Source organism: Protomyctophum parallelum, assembly GCF_964188405.1.
Source record: "Protomyctophum parallelum genome assembly, chromosome: 3".
NCBI classification, from domain to species: Eukaryota; Metazoa; Chordata; class Actinopteri; order Myctophiformes; family Myctophidae; genus Protomyctophum; species Protomyctophum parallelum.
Window position 1 is genome coordinate 26723355 of NC_139698.1, and position 22285 is coordinate 26745639.

At 43.4% G+C, this 22285-nt stretch overlaps 1 protein-coding gene across 1 annotated transcript; it reads left to right on the forward strand.

Moving 5' to 3' along the window:
- Nucleotides 1–4791: 4791 nt before the first annotated feature.
- On the forward strand, nt 4792–14131 carry LOC310855992 (uncharacterized protein; the record flags this gene model as incomplete). Its single annotated transcript, XM_083761207.1, has 4 exons — nt 4792–4978; nt 10263–10358; nt 13355–13507; nt 14118–14131. 4 exons carry the CDS (start codon nt 4792–4794, stop codon nt 14129–14131), a joined length of 450 nt encoding a protein of 149 aa, XP_083617333.1.
- Between the last annotated feature and the right edge of the window lie 8154 nt (nt 14132–22285).

The following is a 22285-nucleotide window of genomic DNA, read 5'->3' on the forward strand; positions in this document are numbered from 1 at the left end:
TATGTGTTGAAAAAAAAGGTATATAAACTGAATTTAAATATGTTATACAGTATAATTTTTCTGTAAACGGTGGAATCTCAATATCTCTGTGAAGGAACATTTGAAATGTCTAATTATTAGGTGTAACTATTTACTACCCATCTACTTTATGCATGTAAACACTCTGTGCCTGATTAGCGGTATACTGTGGTTACTTTGCGCCAAAAACCGTGACAGCTGTTCCGCCATTTGATGTTTATGCAAGAAAACAGCAAATCTGTGCCTGGTTTGCTGGAGCAAATGACCACAAATGACCATATTTCTTACGTCATCATTAAGAGCTAGTCATACACATACACACCACGTACTCTGGTCCCAGCAGATCAGGCACAATTTGCTATTTTATTTTTACTGATTATGTATATAGTATACGTATGACTAACTCTAAATGATGACGTAAGAAATATATATAGTATATATATAGTATATAGGCATATACTATATACGTATACATATATACTCTATACTGTATAAAGTGTGTAGTTGTAAGTTGATTAGCGGTATACTGTGGTTACTTTGCGCCAAAAACCGTGACAGCTGTTCCGCCATTTGATGCTTACGCAGAAAAACATCAAATCTGTGCCTGTGTTGCTGGACCAAATGACCACAAATTACCATATTTCTTATGTCATCATTAAGAGCTAGTCATACACATACACACCACGTACTCTGGTCCCAACAGATCAGGCACGATTTGCTATTTTATTTTTACTGATTATGTATATAGTATACGTATGACTAGCTCTAAATGATGACGTAAGAAATATATATAGTATATATATAGTAGGCATATACTATATACGTATACATATCTACTCTATAGGCTACTCTATACTGTATAAAGTGTGTAGTTGTAAGTTGATTAGCGGTATACTGTGGTTACTTTGCGCCAAAAACCGTGACAGCTGTTCCGCCATTTGATGCTTACGCAGAAAAACATCAAATCTGTGCCTGTGTTGCTGGACCAAATGACCACAAATGACCATATTTCTTACGTCATCATTAAGAGCTAGTCATACACATACACACCACGTACTCTGGTCCCAGCAGATCAGGCACAATTTGCTATTTTATTTTTTACTGATTATGTATATAGTATACGTATGACTAGCTCTAAATGATGACGTAAGAGATATGGTCATTTGGTCCAGCAACACAGGCACAGATTTGATGTTTTTCTGCGTAAGCATCGAATGGCGGAACAGCTGTCACGACGAAGGAGACCGGGCGAAAACATTACTTGCGCGCTCTGCTTGCGCAAGTAATAAGCTGCATGAACCATTCAACTAAAGGGCCAGGCCTGGGTAATACCTAAAACTGTTATGTTCTACAGTATATTTATGCGTATTTAACATTGTTTACAAATGGGGCTTTATTGTGTCCTTTGTGAAAAGTACTTCTCCCTGTGGGAGAAGTACTCGCTTCTCGAGGTACGTGCATTAAAGCCGTACACATGTACATACAGACATACAGAGACATGTATTTATAGCTAGATAGACTATAGAGCGGTGCCTGTTGGGCACTGGCCTACTTGGAACGATGCAAGTTGGAAATGAATGCCCCACCCATGTGTAACGGGTGCAGGATCCAAAAAAGTAACTAAGAAAGGAGAGAGGAGATCCACACCGTTTTTAAAAGCTCCCAAATAATGTATTGTTTTCCGCTCTGTTGTCAATCAATTATTTGGGAGCTTTTAAAACGGTGTGCGGATCTCCTCTCTGCGGATCTCCTCTCTCCTTTCTGTGTCTCTTTTATGCCCACATATGCATGTTCTTTGTCAGGCATGCCCACATATGGAGTCTATGCAGATGTTAGAACAACATTGTGATGACAGAACAGACCAGCTCCATATATGGAGATATAGGGGTGATCAGGTCCAGACGTACAGACTTGGTGCATTTATAGTTAGATAGCATCAGTGCTGCATTGGTCATTGCATGCGAATCTCTGACAACTAATGGGACGTGTGTGTGTGTGTGTGTGTGTGTGTGTGTGTGTGTGTGTGTGTGTGTGTGTGTGTGTGTGTGTGTGTGTGTGTGTGTGTGTGTGTGTGTGTGTGTGTGTGTGTGTGTGTGTGTGTGTGTGTGTGTGTGTGTGTACACTGTATATCTTTCTTTCTAGTCTAAATAATTGCTTAAGCATGTAACATTCAGATGGACCCCAACTGGAAACAGGAAACAAGGCAGGCCAAAAACAACCTGGCGAAGAACTGACTGCTGCATGTCTGTGTTTACTTTATTTTGTCTATCTAAGGCGCCTGGAGTCCTGACCACCTGAAAACATCTACCATCTGTTGTAATTGTACAGTAGCTGTGTACTGTCACCTGCTGAGAGATCTACCAGTAATATTATACCAGTCAATCAGATGGATTATTTGCAGTTTAGATAAAACAGGCCTAGATGTGCTTCTTTCATCTCAGTGGAAATTATGATGTGTTAAGAGAACCGGATAAGAATATTTATAACCAGAGTGTGTGTGGGTGTGTGTGTGTTCGTGCACCCCAAGCCCCCAGGGAGGCTCTCCAATGTTGAAGCACTTGGCCCTAGTGGTTAGAGCGTGAACTGCAGGCGGACCCGTGTATTTAGGACGAGGAGACCCTGCACTTCCGCATTTGACCACCAAAGTTTGGTGGTCAAATGTGGAAGTGCAACCGGAAGTGGAAGTGCAACCGGAAGTAGACCGTTCTTCCAGGTGCTTCAAAACCAAGGGGCCAGCTAGGCATTCCAATGTTGAAGCGCTGGGCCCTAGTGGTAAGAGGAAGGACTGCAGGCGGACCCATGGATTCTTGACGAGGAAACCCCGTGCAACCGAGCGCTCAATGTTAAAGCCCAGCTGCACTTCCGCATTTGGGCACCAAAATTTGGTGCCCAAATGCTGAATCAGCGAAAAAGTGCGGAAATAGACGGTCCTTCCGGCAGCCTTCCGGGTGCTTCAAAACGCCACTGAGCAACTTCCACTGACATGAATAGCGGAGGGGGCGGAGCTTCGCGCCAGTTCAGTCTCTATCCTTTTAATACTCTATGTTCAAAACGCCACTGAGCAACTTCCACTGAAAGGGGGGGGGGGGGGGAGGGGTCTGGTTCGGCCTCTATCCTTTTATAACTCTATGGTGCACCCACACTCAGCTTTACCGCACAAGGCAGGTCATGTCATGTGACCTCAGACCTCAGCATGATGGAGAGCCACAGTGGCAGTCTACAACAACATTTCCTGCGAGCACTCTACAGGCAGCACACATTTGCATTCCCCCAGACCATCTGGAAATCTAAGCAGTAGTACAGCCTAAAAACTAGAAAGGTCGCAATTTTGAAGAAATGCAAAGTGTGGTTGCCGCAGTCGCTTACATAGGCCCCTCCCACTCATTTTGCCAGCCAATTACAATGTCACGTCACCCCTGTGATCATGAATAACTACTTCGGAGTGGATTTATCTCCCAAAAATCATGTTTTTGCGACAAACGGTTACATTTCTCGCATTTGCGGCGCCCCCTATGGATGAAAATGGAATTGCTTTTCGAACTCTGTTGATTGAACCACACGCGACATGCGATTAAAATTTGGAATGCATCGGACATTCCGGTCGTGATTTATGGCATTTTCTTTGTAAAATAGGCCCCTCCTACTATATCTTCGGACGACGATTACGGCCGAACGATGCGCACTACCAAGATTCTGCAAGTTGGTGTTTTAGTCGGACAGGTCCGGAGATCATGTGTGCCGATTATTGTGAGATTTGGACAAAATCTGTAGGAGGAGGAATGGCCGTGAGTAAGGCTATGGACCAAAGCTACATCCCTACCTGCTTTCTCTGCACCATTTAAGGCCGTTTCCAAATGTTAAAATGTAAAAGACCAATATTATGATGAAGAGAACAAGATGTTAAGACCTCTAAACCAAATAGAATAACGTTTATGTGTTGTTTATGGCTTCTGAATGTAGGTCTTTTAACATGTAAAGTCACGTCAACACCACTAGGTCTGGAAAGGGAAGGGCTGTGAGATAGGCCTATTAAGGTTGGTGAGGGGTGCGTTAAGGGTTGGGAGAGGGTTAAGGTTGGGTTTAGGTGTGCTGCTGCCCCGTGGGAGGTTAGGGTTAGGGTGAGGGTTTGAGATATCGGATCAATGATATGTCTGGCTTCAAGCACGAGAGAGAGGTGGAAGCAAACGCAGGTGGATGACGTCACAGCAGGAAGGAGTGAGGACTCCCAAAACGATCTATTGCACAAAACATTACAAAATAAAAGTGTCAATAAATAATACGTGAGGGATCTTTGGTGGAATCATGCATTCATTCACTTGTATATCTTATATGTACCTGCTACATCATTTTGACTAAAACCTGTCAGCGCAATACAATGTGTCCTTATTTGTCATTGAACTTTTATTTAACATCGTTGGTGTTGGTGTTCTTAAAACTGGACAGTTGTGTGTTGTGTAACTTTAGAGAGATCATGACATGATAGCAGGGAAACTGCATAAGCGTGTGTGTGTTTGAGCGTGTGCGTGTGTGTGGGTGGATGGGTGGGTGTGTGAGCGTGTGCGTGTGTGTGGGTGGGTGTGTGTGTGAGCGTGTGTGTGTGTGAGCGTGTGCGTGTGCGTGTGTGTGGGTGGGTGTGTGTGTGCATACAGTGTGAGCTGTCATAATAACAGCGCTGTCATCGTTTAGGGTAGTGAAGATAGTATATAATTATACTCAGTGTGTTGTGAAGAGGTCAAAAACCTGCAGGAAGAATATGAAGCCATAACGGTAAAGATGGCTGTAGCGAGGCATTCTGAAAACATCGAGGTCCAAGATGGAGACCAAGATGATGCAGACTACGAGAATGACACCACCGTCACTGCAAGAAGAACTACTGAAGAAGGACATTATGAGAGTCTTGATCTGCACAAGATAGGCGATGCCGTCTATGGAGATCTACGGACCAAGAAGAAGCCGTCTGGTAAGAGATATTACTAAGACTAACAATCACCAATACAAACACGTTTAAACCTTTTAAAACCATAGGGTCAACGATTTTAAATGATCTCCCTCCCTCCTTCTCCCACAATATGTATATGTTTGTGTGTGCGCATGTGTGACACGCACATATGGCATACGGCTTTCCTGAATATTTTAGCATTGTGGGAGTGTCCATATGTTAATTATTTTCGCTTTGCGCAATTTGCCATTAAGCCCCTTGACCTAAAAACACTCATAACGATTAGACGTGGGTCTGACCACCTCATAAACGCAAAGAGCAATGTTTGATTTCACACGAGCGCGCAGTTGGTACACATGCACGTGCATGTGAAGTTTGGGAACACATGAACACACACGCTACTCCACGTCCTGACGTCAGTCAATCACGGTCACAGTATAAATACCACCACTCTCACATGTCCAGCCTGAGAGAGAACAATGGAGTATATACTCGGCAGAGAGTACGAGAGACGCCGCCGCCGTTCTGAGAGAGTCTACAGACAACGAAGGAATTACTTAGGATTGACAGGTATAAGGCCATAGCCTCCTTCTTCTTTTTTCTTCTTTGTTATTTGGTAATCCAACTTCATGAAGGCTGTGTGTGCGCACATGTGTGTGTGTATATATATATATATATATATATATATATATATTATAAAAAAAATAATAGGCCTATATTGTTATCTCACAGAGACGCAATGCAGAGCTGAGCTGCGCCTCTCCCGTCAGGCAGTAACCAACATTTGCCATTTGGTCAGCAACGACATCGAGCCCGATGTCACCTGTCCCTTTGCTTTGCCAGTTGCTGTTAAAGTCAGTGTTGCACTATATTTTTATGCTGGTGGTTCATTCCAAAGTCACCTCAGCTCACTTGGAGGAATGTCACAACCTTCCGTAAGTCTGGCTATACATGCGGTCACTAAAAGCCTCCTCCGACACGCCCGTGAGTTCATCACGTTTCCCACAACACCTGAAAGCCAACATAGGGTGAAACAGGAATTCCTGGACAAGTATGGGTTCCCTGGAGTTCTGGGTGCCATAGATTGCACGCACATCCAGATTCGGGCTCCGGATGTGAATAGTGTAGCCTATGTGAACCGTAAGGGAACCCATTCCATCAATGTCCAGGTAGTTTGCGATGTATTTCAATACATCACAAGTGTATGTGCAAAATTTCCTGGATCAAGCCATGACACCTACATCATGGATAACTCTGTCATACCTACAATCTTCGGGAGGGACCCCCCTCCTGACGGGTGGTTGTTAGGCGACAATGGTTATCCTCAAAAAACCTGGCTGATGGTGCCATATCAGGGGCCAACAACGGTGCGTGAGTTTTCTTTTAATAGAAAACACTCACGGGCACGTGTGGTAATCGAGCGAACATTTGGCGTGCTCAAAAAGCGATTCGGCTGCTTGGACAGGTCAGGTGGGGTCTTGCAATACACCCCTCAGTAGCATCTTTCTTTGCCGTATGCTGTGTATTGCACAACATATGCCTGCGTCATAGACTGGTGCTAGAAGGCTTTGATGAGGAGAGGTGGTTGGAACATTACCGGAGAGAGCAAGCAGAGCTGCATGTACCTGCAGCTCCAAATGATGGGGTTGAGAATATAGTGCAGCGGGCAAACGCAAAGGCAGCGAGGGACCAGGTGGCAGATAATCTGGTGCGACGCGGTCGCCGTTAGTTGCCTGGTAAGCAAACTACAAACAGATTATTATTATTAATAATTATTTTTCTTAGCCTATCGTAATTTTGATTTATTTCAGACGGGAGACGCCAGCTCACAGCCTCCACATACTGGCACGCATTCCGTGCGTATATGGCCCTTTAGGCCTACACTCATTCCTGCAGAGCAGAGGAGCTGATCGAGGAACTTCAACAAGCATTCAGGTCTTTATTGCACTTTTTATTCACTCATTTTGTAATTTTTCGTTTTTATATTTGGCAACATTTTTTTGGAATAGATTAAAAGTGGTTAGCTTGTTTAAGGTGACTTTATTTGGATTTCGGGAATAAGAGTGACATTTAAGTTTGGAAACACTTGCAATTGCAACTCACATGCAGAGGTGTGTTTATTCTGAAATAAAATAAATGCACAGAAAGCTGTTCCATTTTGCCAGACTATTAACGTCTCCCTTGTCTTCCTGTCTGCAGTTGAACTTAAACCAGATGACCTGTTCTTTCCTTGAACACATTTGAACTTGAGTTTCACTCGCACAGAAAACGGGTAAGCTTGTATTTAGAAATATTTATTTCAAATAATAATGACAGCTTTAGCTGTAAACGTATAAAAAACCCTGAAAGAAACTGATGCCTTCCACTCTTTTTGGACTTATAGCCAATAACCCGTTTGATATTATTTAATTTCAAAATATATCTATAGGCATTTCCACCGTATATACGTGTAGAATTTACTACACGTGAATTTAGACAGGTAGTTGGCTGCAAGCTTGTTGAAGCTGACAAACATTGCAGTCTATGTGGTTATTATCTTGACCAATTTTTTTTTAATTTTTATTGCGTGGCATGCATGCGCCTATACACTCGGCCATCATAAACCAGGTGGTGTTAATTTGGGAGAATGCTCTCCACGGTTCCACCCCAAATAATAAGTGGAATTGGAAGGAAATTTAATTACCAGATACCCCGCCGACCTCAACCCCACCGAACCCCTCTATGCTTTCGGTGCAGAGGGTAGAGGCAGCGAGGTCCTCGGCTGGTGTGAGAACCTCCAACGTAGCTGTTCCTCCTCCCGTGGCCGACTGCTGCCGTCGGTTTGTGCGACCTTTGGATTGAATAATCTATTGTCAATTTCAATATAAGGCAATAGGCCATGGAGAGCCACCTCTATTAATCCCCAAGCCATTCTGGTCAATGTCAATATTCAACTCAAGTACTCAACATACCTTCTGTTTGCTCGTCCTCCGGAGATCGGCAAACCTTTTTTTTATTTGTGCCACACTGCGGGTGACTCCGGAGGACGCACAGACGGCCGCCTGCACCTCAGCCCACGCCTGCTTTATGTGGTCGAGGCGGGGAGGCAGGGAAGGAGTCCTGTAAATGGCCTGTTGACGTTGTTTGACCTCATGCACGAGCACTCGAACTTCTTCGGCGGAGAACCGAAGAGCCTCCGCCGGTTTGGGACGTCTTCTATGTCCGCCATCATAATAGCATTGCACAGACCGCAGGTGATCAGCTGACTTTTAAAGGGAATGGCATAATTGGCTGGAAGGAGAAAACGCCCTAAACACACCCATGACTAATTCAAGGCCGTTTTGCGCACTCCACGGGGTGTCAAAAGCGCTTCTTAACATGCCCAAAATTGCAATATGACATACCACACGCCCCCAGCTCATAAAACTGTAATATGATTAGTAATATTATTTAAAGTCCTTAATGGCACCCTAAGAGTAACTAGAACTGCACTCTGTCGAGTACATACTTGCTTGTTGCACACTAGTAGGCCATAAATGGCCAACTAGTGCGCAAGCAGAGCGCGCAAGTCCTTTCGACCGCTGTAAACTGTCAAATCTCAGTATCTCTGTGAAGGAACGTTTGAAATGATTAATGTTTAGATGTAACTATTTGCTACCTACTTTATACATATAAACATCTAGTATTATTAAGTATGATTCAAGTTTCTATCTATATAAGAAATACTGTTTTATCGTTGTAGATATATTCTGGATCCCTTTTTAGTTTTTCAGAGACAAATAAATCATTTATATGTGTTGAAAGAAAAAGGTATATAAACTGAATTAAAATATGTTATACAGTATAATTTTTCTGTAAACGGTGGAATCTCAATATCTCTGTGAAGGAACATTTGAAATGTCTAATTATTAGGTGTAACTATTTACTACCTATCTACTTTATGCATGTAAACACCTAGGAAAAAAAAGTATATAAACTGAATTAAAATATATTATACAGTATAATTATTGTATTAACAAAGTATTATTTATTGTAAATTGTCAATTATTTTAAATCTATTTCATGTTGGACTATAGTGATATTAATACTAAATCATGATCAGAGTAATATGTGTCTCTAACTTCAATTTCTTTAATAATACTTTCACATTTGTTAAAATATACATGATCTAAAATACTTCCGTAATCTGTAGTTGGATTTGTATTTAATTGTTTAAAGCCTAATTTTGACATGTAGGTCTTTATACTTCTTTCTATCTCAGTATTATGGTCTTCATTGAAATCTCCTATTATCATAATTGCAGAAGTCGGAGATGATAGATACTTTACCATGTTTTCGAGAAATGTGTTTAATTTTGAAAGGTCTGTTTTAGGTGATCTGTACATTAGAATGATATATAGATTTTTATCTTTTACATGTATACATATATGTTCTACTTTCTCTAATATCCTGCTTTCAGTTTGAATTTTTTCAATGGAAATATCTTCTTTTATAGCAAACATAACTCCCCCACATATATTTTTTTTCTCTGTCATTCCTCATTGTATTGTAATTCGTGTTCGTTGTTTTTAATTTAAAAGTAATGTTATTATTTTTCTTTAAGTGTGTTTCAGTAAAAGCTATTAGATCCAACATTTCGAGTTTGGGAATCTGAGTTTATATCTTCTAAATGTGTTAGATAACCTCTGACTATCAATAACAGCTGTTCCGCCATTTGATGTTTATGCAAGAAAACAGCAAATCTGTGCCTGGTTTGCTGGAGCAAATGACCACAAATGACCATATTTCTTACGTCATCATTAAGAGCTAGTCATACACATACACACCACGTACTCTGGTCCCAGCAGATCAGGCACAATTTGCTATTTTATTTTTTACTGATTATGTATATAGTATACGTATGACTAGCTCTAAATGATGACGTAAGAGATATGGTCATTTGTGGTCATTTGGTCCAGCAACACAGGCACAGATTTGATGTTTTTCTGCGTAAGCATCGAATGGCGGAACAGCTGTCACGACGAAGGAGACCGGGCGAAAACATTACTTGCGCGCTCTGCTTGCGCAAGTAATAATCAAGATAGTTACCATTTGTTAACTTGTCAATAGTTCAAGCCTCTCATCCTTGAAAGCTGTCTACATATATTTATGCTTTTCCAGTCTTGACAAAGAATGTGAGACAGAGGAGAGGAGATTTGAGGCCGAGGACAGTTATAGAAGTGATTCACCTTATGTGTAAAAGTATTTTAGAGGTCATTTCAAAGTACTTTGCTCCGGTTGGGTTTAGCTAACGGCATTTACTCTTATCTTGTTTTTGTCTTAACAGGGAGAAGTCCTTTCAGAGTTGTTGTGGGTGTTGCTGGGTGTCTGGGGATGCTGTGTCTTATACTGACGGGTGTGATCACAGGCCTGGGCGTGAGCTGTGAGTATTGCATGGAGTTTGTTGCCTGACATTTTCTAGCTGTGCCAACTATTAAGGCCTTGTTTAACTCATCGATTGCGCAAAACGCTCTAAAGCGTTTTATTAATCTCGAGCGCCGTCTGCGCATCACGCTCTAAAGCGTTTTATTGGTGTTTTTACTGTATACTGTACATCAACTTCTCTGACGCCCGGACAACACATAATGTAACACTGATCATCTCCAGAAAGATCCGCTGTGAGATCCGGGAGTTTAAAGCCCCCCACCTCCTGAAAAGAGGCCTGGTCTAACCACATTCCAGGCATGCCGTATCCATTACGACGTACTGGGGAGGCGGCATCGCCGTCCTGCACACGGCATAGACCAACGCAGATCAGGGGATCTAAAATGGAGCTACCCATTTTCTAGTGTGTGTGAAATTTGTGAATACACTCGATTACCCTTCCCCTCCTGTTTCTACATGGTTTCTCCCGAGGCATCTCTCCATCGCATTACAGTTTCTCCCCCCCCCCCACTCATTCACACAGATCCACTCGACACAGCCCTCTCTAATTCTTTCCAACGACAACTCACCGGTCTGCCGCCTCATTCTCGGAAATATAAACCCGTATATAAACCAAGAATAATCTCCAACGGTCGATCGCCATTTCACGCACACGGACAGGTATACGCGAAACGAATGACGTATTCTCGAAGGACCGCCATAGGAGAAGCAGTATACATCTGACCAACTGTCTTTTTTTCGCCGTCGCGTCAGCCATGTTTGGACAAAGAAGCAGTATACTAGGCTAGCAGATATCACACCGTGGAACCCCCCCCACACTGCGAGTTGCGATCGATCGTTTTGCAGTTTGCAATGCTACTCTCATTCTCGGAAAAAAGATTCTCGGCAGTTGATCACCATAATCGCCATAGCGCCTTCGCCAGCCAATTGCAGTGATAAGGCGTCTGGGACGTAATCGACCCGTTTGTAATGGATAACTAATACAATCCTAAGCTGCGGAAGCCATCGTGTTGTCTGTCATTTTGTCGAAATCACAGCCAGCCGGGCTACGCTTATCGCTCCTGTGGTTCATGTCCAGACATGTCGTGGAACCCCCCCCCCCCACTGCGAGTTGAGTCGCTCCTGTGGTTCATGTCCAGACATGTCAACCTCTCAAGTCACTGTTATGCTATCAAACGATCTGTTGATTTTGTTTACTGAGACAATGATCACATATGTGCATAGAATCATCATCATCATGACGTTATCATGACAGGCAGATATAAACATAAATAAATTATCATATACATACTACACACTGAATGAAAGCCCTAAATGTCTAATTTTAGGAGGAAAACAAATAAAATACACATATCCCATATACTGTTTGTCAATACTAGACTATTGAATCCATTTCATTTATAAAATTCTCTTTTTCAGAGAGAACTTTAGCCCATTCTGACCTGAGATCAGATTCATACGAGGTTTCCACTGGACACACACTGGTCTGATTAGAGAAAGCATGGACCTATAGAACTATTATTCACAAAATAAGGCATATAGCGACATGTACATACTATATACCGTATGAAACAGAAGACTCTCTGCTTTCATAAGAAAAAAACTAATACTGTAATAATAATAAAAATCACACCCATGTGAAGTGAGCAGTGCAATGTTGTGAAGTGAGCAGTGCAACATTGCACTGCTCACTTCACAGGGGTGTGATTTTCATTATTATTACAGTAGAAGTATTTTTCTTATGAAAGCAGAGAGTCTTCTGTTTCATACGGTATATAGTATGTATAGGCCTTATTTTGTGAATATTTAGTTGTCAGTTCCTTGTCTTGTCTAAAATACTCTGAGGATTTCAGAAAATGCATGGACCTGAAGAACCATTATTCACAAAATAAGGCCTATAGCGACATGTACATACTATATACCGTATGAAACAGAAGACTCTCTGCTTTCATAAGAAAAATACTTCTACTGTAATAATAATAAAAATCACACCCATGTGAAGTGAGCAGTGCAATGTTGTGCAACATTGCACTGCTCACTTCACAGGGGTGTGATTTGTATTATTATTACAGTAGAAGTATTTTTCTTATGAAAGCAGAGAGTCTTCTGTTTCATACGGTATATAGTATGTACATGTCGCTATAGGCCTTATTTTGTGAATAATGGTTCTTCAGGTCCATGCATTTTCTGAAATCCTCTCTGGTGGGCGCAAGCTGCATTCAACAGCCAATTACTGACAAACTATACATGGGACCATGTGTATTTGTTTTCGTCCTAAAAGTAGACATTCAGGGCTTTCATTCAGTGTGTAGTATGTATATGATATTATTTGTGTTCATTTTTATATCTGTCTGTCAATGTCTGTCAACTTCAACCTTCCATATCTCTGCTGTTTTTTCAAAAGAGCAGCGTGCAGTGAAAAGCAGGTTTTAGAAAAAGGTCAATATCTCCAGAATGGAAGATGGTAGAATCATATTTTTTTTTTTAAATTGAAGTGGACTAGTTTGGCTTCCTTTTGATTTATGCAATGTGCGATGTGCTATAAGAGGCCCCTCGCTGTGGGCCCCTAAAAAGTTAAAAAGTCCAATGTTAATCGCTTAGCAGAAGCAATCCTGAGTAGAATTTCAAAAGTTAGCAATCAATGTGTTAAAATGCAATGCAAAATGCAAGTCTTGCGCACATCCAGTTCCTCGCTGGTGCTGGACAAAGGTAGATGCATACAGGAAACAATTAAGGCCACCACAGCTTTAACCCAAAATGTTATTGTTATGTTATTATTTATTTATTTTTGTAATCAAATTCATCGTTTCTTTTTGTATTATTGTATTGCATGATATGCACCTGAAAAGTATGATGAATAAAGTAGTGTTGGCAAGTGACAATGCACATGAAAAAAAGGATAATTAACAACGTTGAGTGTTCCACCGCAGATGCTTGACCTCATCATGAACAGTAGCGATAACTGTCTTTATCATCCATTTCTGTCCTTCGCAGATTGTTCACCCTGGAGTAACATCATGGCCAACGACACCCTGGTACATGATCATAACACTCTGAAGTCCAACTACCAAACTCTGATCTTGGAGAACACCAAACTGACGCAGGAGAAGGACCGGCTTCAAAGTGAAGTAAACCAGCTGACAGCAGGTGAGAGAAGATACCACTGGCTTTGTACCACTGCTGTAGATCACTGAGGCACTACACTGTCTCTGTCTAAACCACTGCTGTAGACCACTGAGGCACTACACTGTCTCTGTCTGTTTAAACCACTGCTGTAGATCACTGAGGCACTACACTGTCTCTGTCTAAACCACTGCTGTAGATCACTGAGGCACTACACTGTCTCTGTCTGTTTAAACCACTGCTGTAGATGTGAGATACATGATTATATTGGGGTTCTGAAGTATATGATTAATACAGGCAACGGGAATACCCCCATCATATTATTTCATTTGATTGTTCCAATACATGATTGTGTTTTATTTAATTTAATTAGTTGGTTACATTATACTGTGAACTGTGGTTAAGACATTTTGCATGATTATACATTTACTAAAGCTGTGAAACAGTTTATCATTCTTGGTTTGCACTACAATGAATGAGTGATGCTCATTTGTGGACGGGCAATCGTTTGGGCAGCTAAACACACTGTGCAAGGCACTACTTGGACAGCAGGGGTCCTGATCAGTTAGGACCAGAGTTTGCAACAACGTGAGCAGTGTTGCTTATTGTGTGCCTTCTGTCTGTGTGTTTACAGGTGAGAAACGATGAGATAAAGTGTAGAAATGTGATAGTGAACATGTTAAAGGAAGGTATAAACGGAGAAGGGTATCTGTGAAGCATATGTGTGTGTGGAATGCACATGAGTTGTCATTAGAAATGCTTACCTTGATATACTGAACATGACGTGTTGGGTTGGGTTAAGAAGCTCATATGTAGCCTGGAATGAATGATGTGGATGTGTGTTGTGTAAGATGATTTCATTATGGTAGCCAGAGTAATGTAATGCAGCTGATATATTTCCGTTTTTGAGAGTTAGTAGCCTAAATAATACTGTGAGAGTTATATTGCAGACACTTTAGTAGTTTGTTTACAAGGTGAAAACGTTTTGCTATTGATAGTAATGTGACATTTTATGTATTTGATAATTGTGATTATTTTGGATAACAAGAGAAGTCATTTTGTGGTTTCTGTACACTAAACAAATATAAGAGTATTACTGCTATTTAATGTATACCAACTGAATGGACCTTATTGACTAGTATTGTGATCTTTGTGATATGTTACCTAGGACCAGAGTTTGCAACAACGTGAGCAGTGTTGCTTATTGTGTGCCTTCTGTCTGTGTGTTTACAGATAAATAAACCTTCAATTCCTGCACACTGGAAAATCATCATTTTTATCCAAGTGTGTAACAAAATATGGCGAACCAGCCCAGGAGCGGAGAAGTGCCTTCACGTGGATGAGAGGCTGGACACTTAAAGAAAATGGCGCTGGAAGAATTGCAAGACCAGTTGGGTGAGAAGCTACTGGACCTGACTGTGGAGCAATTAAAGACAGTGTGCCTTGAAATTAAAGTGTCAGCTGAAAAGGAAACAAAGAGGCACGTGTTGCTCCGCCTTATCAATGAATCAATTGAGACTGTGATTGAGAAAGAAGATCCAGATGTAGCAGAACAACATCTAAACAAGCTGCTGAAATTAACAGAGGCGCTGGAGCAAGGAGCAGAAAGTGAACCGAACACGGAGAGAGAAGCTGAAGAACTTGACATTCTAAAAAAAAAATATGACAGCCTTCAGTTGAGTTTTCAGTCATCTACACAAGCTCTCAGTGAAGAAATAAAACGCCTGAGTGGAGTAGTAAAAAAGAAAACAAGTCGGCCTCCAGACCAGCAAGATGTGACACAGCAGCCACCACAAAACAGACTGGCTGAAGTGACAATACGGAGAGAATTTAAGATTCATGGACAGATTGGGGAGAGGGGTCAAAGAGAAAAGCTCTCATTCACAAACCTGATGCATCAAATTGATGTGGGACTGAGCAAGGGACACGATGAAGCTGAAATTACTGAAGCCGTAGTAAAAGCAATCAGCCCAGGCCTTAGCATCAGGGACATGCTGGAAATTAAAAGTGACCTCACTCTCTCTCAACTTAAAACCATACTCAAAGGCCACTTCAAGGAAGAGAGTTCCACTGACCTGTACCACCGGCTGGTGAATATCACACAGGACAGCCGTGAGTCGCCACAAAACTTTCTCTTCAGGGCCATGGAGTTAAAAGAAAGACTACTGCTTGCTGCTAAGGAGCCAGGGACAGATGAACAATACAGCCCAGAACTCATACACCGCAGATTCCTGAGGTCTGTCAGCACAGGGCTCATCAGTGACAATATCAAGTTTCAACTAAAGACTTTTCTTGATGATTTGACCGTCACAGATGAAATTCTCATTGAAAAGATGAATGAAGCATCGAGTGCTGATCTGGAACGACAGAATAAGCTGAAAAAGAATACAAGCAGTAAAATAACAAGAGTGCACGAGATGCAGACAGAAGTGGGAATTCATCAACAGTGTCATGACAACGAAGAAGCTCGGCCAGATCACGCAGCTGCAGCGAAGAACACCAAGGGGCGTAAAGGAGTACCGACGAGTCAAAAGGACACTGAGCTGTATGAAGTGGTAAAACAACTAAAACAAGAAGTGGAGGAAATGAGAAAAAGCATGCACAACACTCCAGTGGCTCCCCGCACACCCAGATGGAATACAAGGAGAGGATGTAAAGCCTGTCAAGACAATGGGGTGGGTGATCACTGTGAACATTGTTTCAAATGTGGCCAATCAGGACACGTCTCGAGAGGCTGCAGAGGTCCACGGAGGCCACTGGGCAACCCTGATGAAGCAGCGATCTCAGGCCACACTGTCATGTCACTAAATGCACCCTCCCCAAGTCAAAGTGAACAGAGTGAAAATGTGCAGAAGCTGCTGTGTGAACGGATCAGACAGCTAGAGGAGATGGAGTCATCGGAGTCAGAGCCATGGGGGTCAGCAGAAGGGGAAGGCGCCATCCATGTGAGTCACCTATCCACACAGCGCCAATCAAAGTTGCTGAGCCTCATTGGGAAGAAGTGTATGGTCGACTGTTCCTTTAATGGAGTGAAAACACAAGCCATTTGGGACACCGGGTCGCAGGTGAGCATGATGAGTGAGAAATGGAGAAGAAATCACCTGCCACACACGACAGTACGCAGCATACAAGAACTCCTAGAATCAGGCACCGTGCTGGGAAAGGCAGTGAACCAGACGGCCATACCTTTCGCAGGCTGGGTGGAAGTGAAGTTCCAGCTTAAATCAGGTGACACCTTAAACCCTGAACTCCATGTACCTGTGCTCATTGCCCGTGACCCAAGAGTACCAGCCGAGCCAATAATTGGCTACAATGTGATCGAAGAGCTAGTAAAGTGTGGAATGGAAAAACAGCCTGACGTCACCACCAAGGCGTTGAGGGAAGCCTTCTCCTTTGACTGCAACAGAATAGAAGTGCTGACACAGCTACTCCAAACCAGTGACATTGACACGAAAGAAGGAGTGGTCAGAGTCGGACGACGTCATGCAGTCATACCAGCTGGCAAGACAAAGGAGGTCAAGTGCTGCGTGCGAACAAGCCCCCTTTCCACCAAACAGGAAGTAGTATTCGAGCCTGATGAGAGTCCAACATGGCCAGATGGTCTGAACATCACAGAATCCATCATGAGCCTGCAGAGAGGGACATGGTCCCGAGTCAGCATCCCAGTGACAAATGACACCTGTTATGACATCACTGTCAACCCGCGCACAGTGTTGGGCCAGGTACAGAGGATCAAAGCCATATATCCTGCAGACGCGAGACCAGTTGATGTGAAACAAAGTGCAGGGGATGTGCTGATGGAAAAGACTACACAGACACAGACAGATGAGAAGAGAGGTGAAGTGGCTGCGGCGTACCAAGATGGAAGCGGGTGGGACCCCCTGGTGTCTGTCGACCACCTGTCACCAGAAAAGCAGAGGATGGTGAAACAACTGCTGAGAGAAGAGAGTGGTGCGTTTTCCCGCAATGATGATGATGTGGGGAGTATCCCCTCCCTCAAGCTCAAAATCAGACTGAACGACACCACCCCTGTCAAGCGCACCTACACATCAGTGCCCAAGCCATTACACAAAGAAGTCAAGGAGTATCTGGAGGACTTATTGAACAAAGGATGGATAAAGAAATCTAGATCCCCTTACTCCTCGCCCATCGTCTGTGTGCGTAAGAAGGATGGCAGCCTCCGTCTATGCTGTGATTATCGGGAGCTGAACCGGAAGTCCATCCCTGACCGTCACCCCATCCCTCGTGTGCAGGACATGCTGAACAGTTTAACAGGAAGTGCATGGTTCTCTGTCCTCGACCAGGGGAAGGCATACCACCAGGGCCACATGGACGAGAGCAGTCAACCACTGACAGCTTTTATTACACCCTGGGGCCTATATGAATGGGTGCGGATCCCCTTCGGACTGTCCTCCGCCCCAGCAGAATTCCAACGAAGCATGGAAGAATGCCTGGTGGGACTCAGGGACGAGTCATGCCAGCCCTACCTTGATGATAATCTGGTCCACAGTCGCACCTTCGATGATCACCTGCAAGATCTGCGAGCAGTCTTACAGCGCTACCAGCAACATGGAGTCAAGCTGACACCGCGGAAGTGTGACGTGTTCAAAGACAGTGTGAAGTTTCTCGGCAAGATTGTGTCTAAAGAAGGCTACACGATGAACCCTACTGAGTTAGCACCAGTGCAAGCTCTGAAGGACAGGACACCTGCAACTGTGGGAGACTTAAGAAAACTACTGGGATTTCTATCCTACTACCGACAGTACATTCCCAACTTCTCCCGCATTGCCAAGCCACTGTATAGCCTGCTAGTGGTTGAGAGAACACCAGAAGGAAAGGCCAAGGGAAAACAAAAGAGCAAGACGGGAGGATGGAAGAAATCAGATCAGGCGCCATCCAGTAAATCCATCACTTGGATGGCAGAGCACCAAGAGGTCCTGTGTAGACTGATGGAGTTCCTCTTACATCCGCCTATCCTAGGCTACCCACAGTTCGAAGACCCATTCGTAATGCACTGTGATGCGTCACAAGAAGGACTGGGTGCCGTACTGTACCAGAGACAGCAAGGCAAGCTTGTTGTCATTGCATATGGCTCAAGAACCCTGACAGAACCTGAGAGGAATTACCATCTCCACTCAGGAAAACTTGAATTCTTGGCCATGAAGTGGGCGATATGTGAACGGTTTAGAGAATATATGCACCATCTTTTGTCGTCTACACAGATAACAATCCGTTGACGTATGTTTTGACAACAGCAAAGTTGAATGCAACGACACACCGCTGGGTGGCAGAGCTGGCCGACTTCAACTTCTGCATTCGCTATCGTCCCGGAAAGCTCAACGGCGATGCAGATGGCCTGTCACGAATGCCACTAGACATGGATAAGTACATGCAAGAGTGCTCACAGGAAATGCAGCCTGAGGTGATAAGCAGTGTCACACATGCAGTATCCATACAGGTCGAAGAGCAACAACCATGGATGTGCCCACTCACCATCGCCACCGCGTGTGCAGAGGAAGAGGATCAAGTGCCATCTCCGATCACCGAGATCTCCCACAGCGAGATGAGAAAGGCACAAGAGGAGGACACCGTCATTAAAAAAGTAAGAGAATGCATCATGACTAAACAGTGGCCGACTGTAAAGCGTCAAGAACATCAAGACGATGTGGCAGCACTAATGAGAGAGAAGAGCAGACTCTACATAGATGAAGACGGCATCCTGTTCAGAAGAACAGCCACAAGATCTCAACTAGTGCTACCCAGTAAGTTCTACCCATTGATATACAAAGAACTGCATGAGGAAATGGGGCATCTTGGTGTGGAACGGACCCTGCATCTGGTCCGCAACCGCTTCTACTGGCCACACATGCAACGAGACATTGAGCATTACATCACCAAGGTCTGTAGCTGCATAAAAAGTAAGCGACCCAATAGGCAAACCAGAGCACCACTGAAGAGCATAGTTACTACATATCCTTTTGAGATGGTTTCAATTGACTATCTTCACCTTGAGAAATGCAAAGGAGGATACGAGTACATTTTAGTGGTTATGGACCACTATACTCGCTTTGCTCAAGCCTATGCCTGTACCAACAAATCGGCAAAGACAGCGGCTGAAAAGATTTGGGGTGACTTCGTGCTCAAGTTCGGATTCTTTGCCAAACTCCACCATGACCAGGGTAAGGAGTTCCAGAACAAGCTGTTCACCAACATGGAAGCATACTGTGGTATCCAAGGCTCACGCACCACACCGTATCACCCGCAAGGGAATGGTCAGGTGGAGCGATTTAACCGAACATTGCTCTCCATGCTGAGAAACCTGACAGAAGATGCAAAAGCTGACTGGAAGAGCTCCCTGGCGAAGGTCGTTCATGCATATAACTGCACGCGCAGTGAAGCTACTGGTTATGCACCGTATTATCTTCTGTTCGGCAGGAACCCAAGGCTCCCTGTGGACATCATGTTTGGTCTCAAGCCGAGTCACCAGAGTGCATCACACAGTGAGTATGCCAGCAAGTGGAGAAAACGCATGGAGGAGGCATACCGCCTGGCGTCAGAGACTGCACAAGGAGAGAGAGACAGATCACAGGAGCATTATAACCAGAAGAGCTACGGAGCAGAGCTGTATCCCGGTTGTAGAGTCCTCATACGCAACTTCTCTGAGAGAGGTGGCCCAGGGAAGCTGAGATCCTTCTGGGAGGATCAGGTCCATGTAGTGACAGAGAGAAAGCACCAAGACAGTCCAGTCTACGAGGTGAAGCCAGAGAGAGGCTCAGGTCGAACAAGAGTCCTCCACAGAAACCTTCTGCTGCCTTGTGACTTTCTCCCAGTCGAGCAAAGCCAACCTGAGACACCGAAAACATCAAAGAAGAAGCTCAAAAAGAAGCACAGACACCAAGAGCAGTCACAACAACAAGACCAGCAAAGCAGCTCTGATGAGGAGGAAGAGAACTGGAGAGTCATCAGCGCTCCATCAACAGGACATTATGGAAGGTCCAGCAGCAAGATGAGAGTGGAAGCAGAGGAGTTTGTGCCACAGCCAGCGACAGCAGATCCAGCGCCACATCCAGACGAGAGAGACGAGCGTCGGGATGAGGAGGATGACGGGTTGGAGCCAGAGGCCGAACGTGAGGAGCCAGAGGAAGTGGAGCCAGAGGGGGAGAATGCAGAGTCAGCGGAGTCAGAGGCTGGAGAGTCGGGTGAAGCAGATGACCACAGCGACGCAGAGCCATCGTCTCCTGCTGTCAGGAAGTATCCTTGCAGAGACAGACACCCCACTAAGACACTCACCTATGACTCACTGGGACAGCCCAGCATCACTCCTAGACACTAGTGAGGTTCAGATTGTAGTCTAGAAGTTTGTTTACAGTTTACTTAAGTAAGAGAACAAGTTCAGTTTTCAGGGTGTGAAAGTATTTTGTTTTGTTTTGATTTAAATACCAGACACTTAAGATCAGTGACATTTTATACATGTTTTGCGTACATGGTAATAGAACATATAAATGTTGGTCACTATACTGAGTTTTAGCACAGGAAAAAGGTAATAACCTATCAGTGGGGATACACTTTTCCCGCTACTTGGCGGAGAACAACAGCAGATATTCATAGTGCACAATGATATCAGCTATGGACACTTTACATGGAACTGGGAGATGCTTGTGAGGTTGAGAACTGTATCCTGGAATATGAACACTGACTCCTGTTACCTGTTGCTGTTACTCACCTAGCTGTTGAAGACATGAGTGTTCTGGGACATACTGAATGTCGGGACGACATTTGTTTTGGAGGGGAGAGTGTGAGATACATGATTATATTGGGGTTCTGAAGTATATGATTAATACAGGCAACGGGAATACCCCCATCATATTATTTCATTTGATTGTTCCAATACATGATTGTGTTTTATTTAATTTAATTAGTTGGTTACATTATACTGTGAACTGTGGTTAAGACATTTTGCATGATTATACATTTACTAAAGCTGTGAAACAGTTTATCATTCTTGGTTTGCACTACAATGAATGAGTGATGCTCATTTGTGGACGGGCAATCGTTTGGGCAGCTAAACACACTGTGCAAGGCACTACTTGGACAGCAGGGGTCCTGATCAGTTAGGACCAGAGTTTGCAACAACGTGAGCAGTGTTGCTTATTGTGTGCCTTCTGTCTGTGTGTTTACAGGTGAGAAACGATGAGATAAAGTGTAGAAATGTGATAGTGAACATGTTAAAGGAAGGTATAAACGGAGAAGGGTATCTGTGAAGCATATGTGTGTGTGGAATGCACATGAGTTGTCATTAGAAATGCTTACCTTGATATACTGAACATGACGTGTTGGGTTGGGTTAAGAAGCTCATATGTAGCCTGGAATGAATGATGTGGATGTGTGTTGTGTAAGATGATTTCATTATGGTAGCCAGAGTAATGTAATGCAGCTGATATATTTCCGTTTTTGAGAGTTAGTAAATAATACTGTGAGAGTTATATTGCAGACACTTTAGTAGTTTGTTTACAAGGTGAAAACGTTTTGCTATTGATAGTAATGTGACATTTTATGTATTTGATAATTGTGATTATTTTGGATAACAAGAGAAGTCATTTTGTGGTTTCTGTACACTAAACAAATATAAGAGTATTACTGCTATTTAATGTATACCAACTGAATGCACCTTATTGACTAGTATTGTGATCTTTGTGATATGTTACCTAGGACCAGAGTTTGCAACAACGTGAGCAGTGTTGCTTATTGTGTGCCTTCTGTCTGTGTGTTTACAGATAAATAAACCTTCAATTCCTGCACACT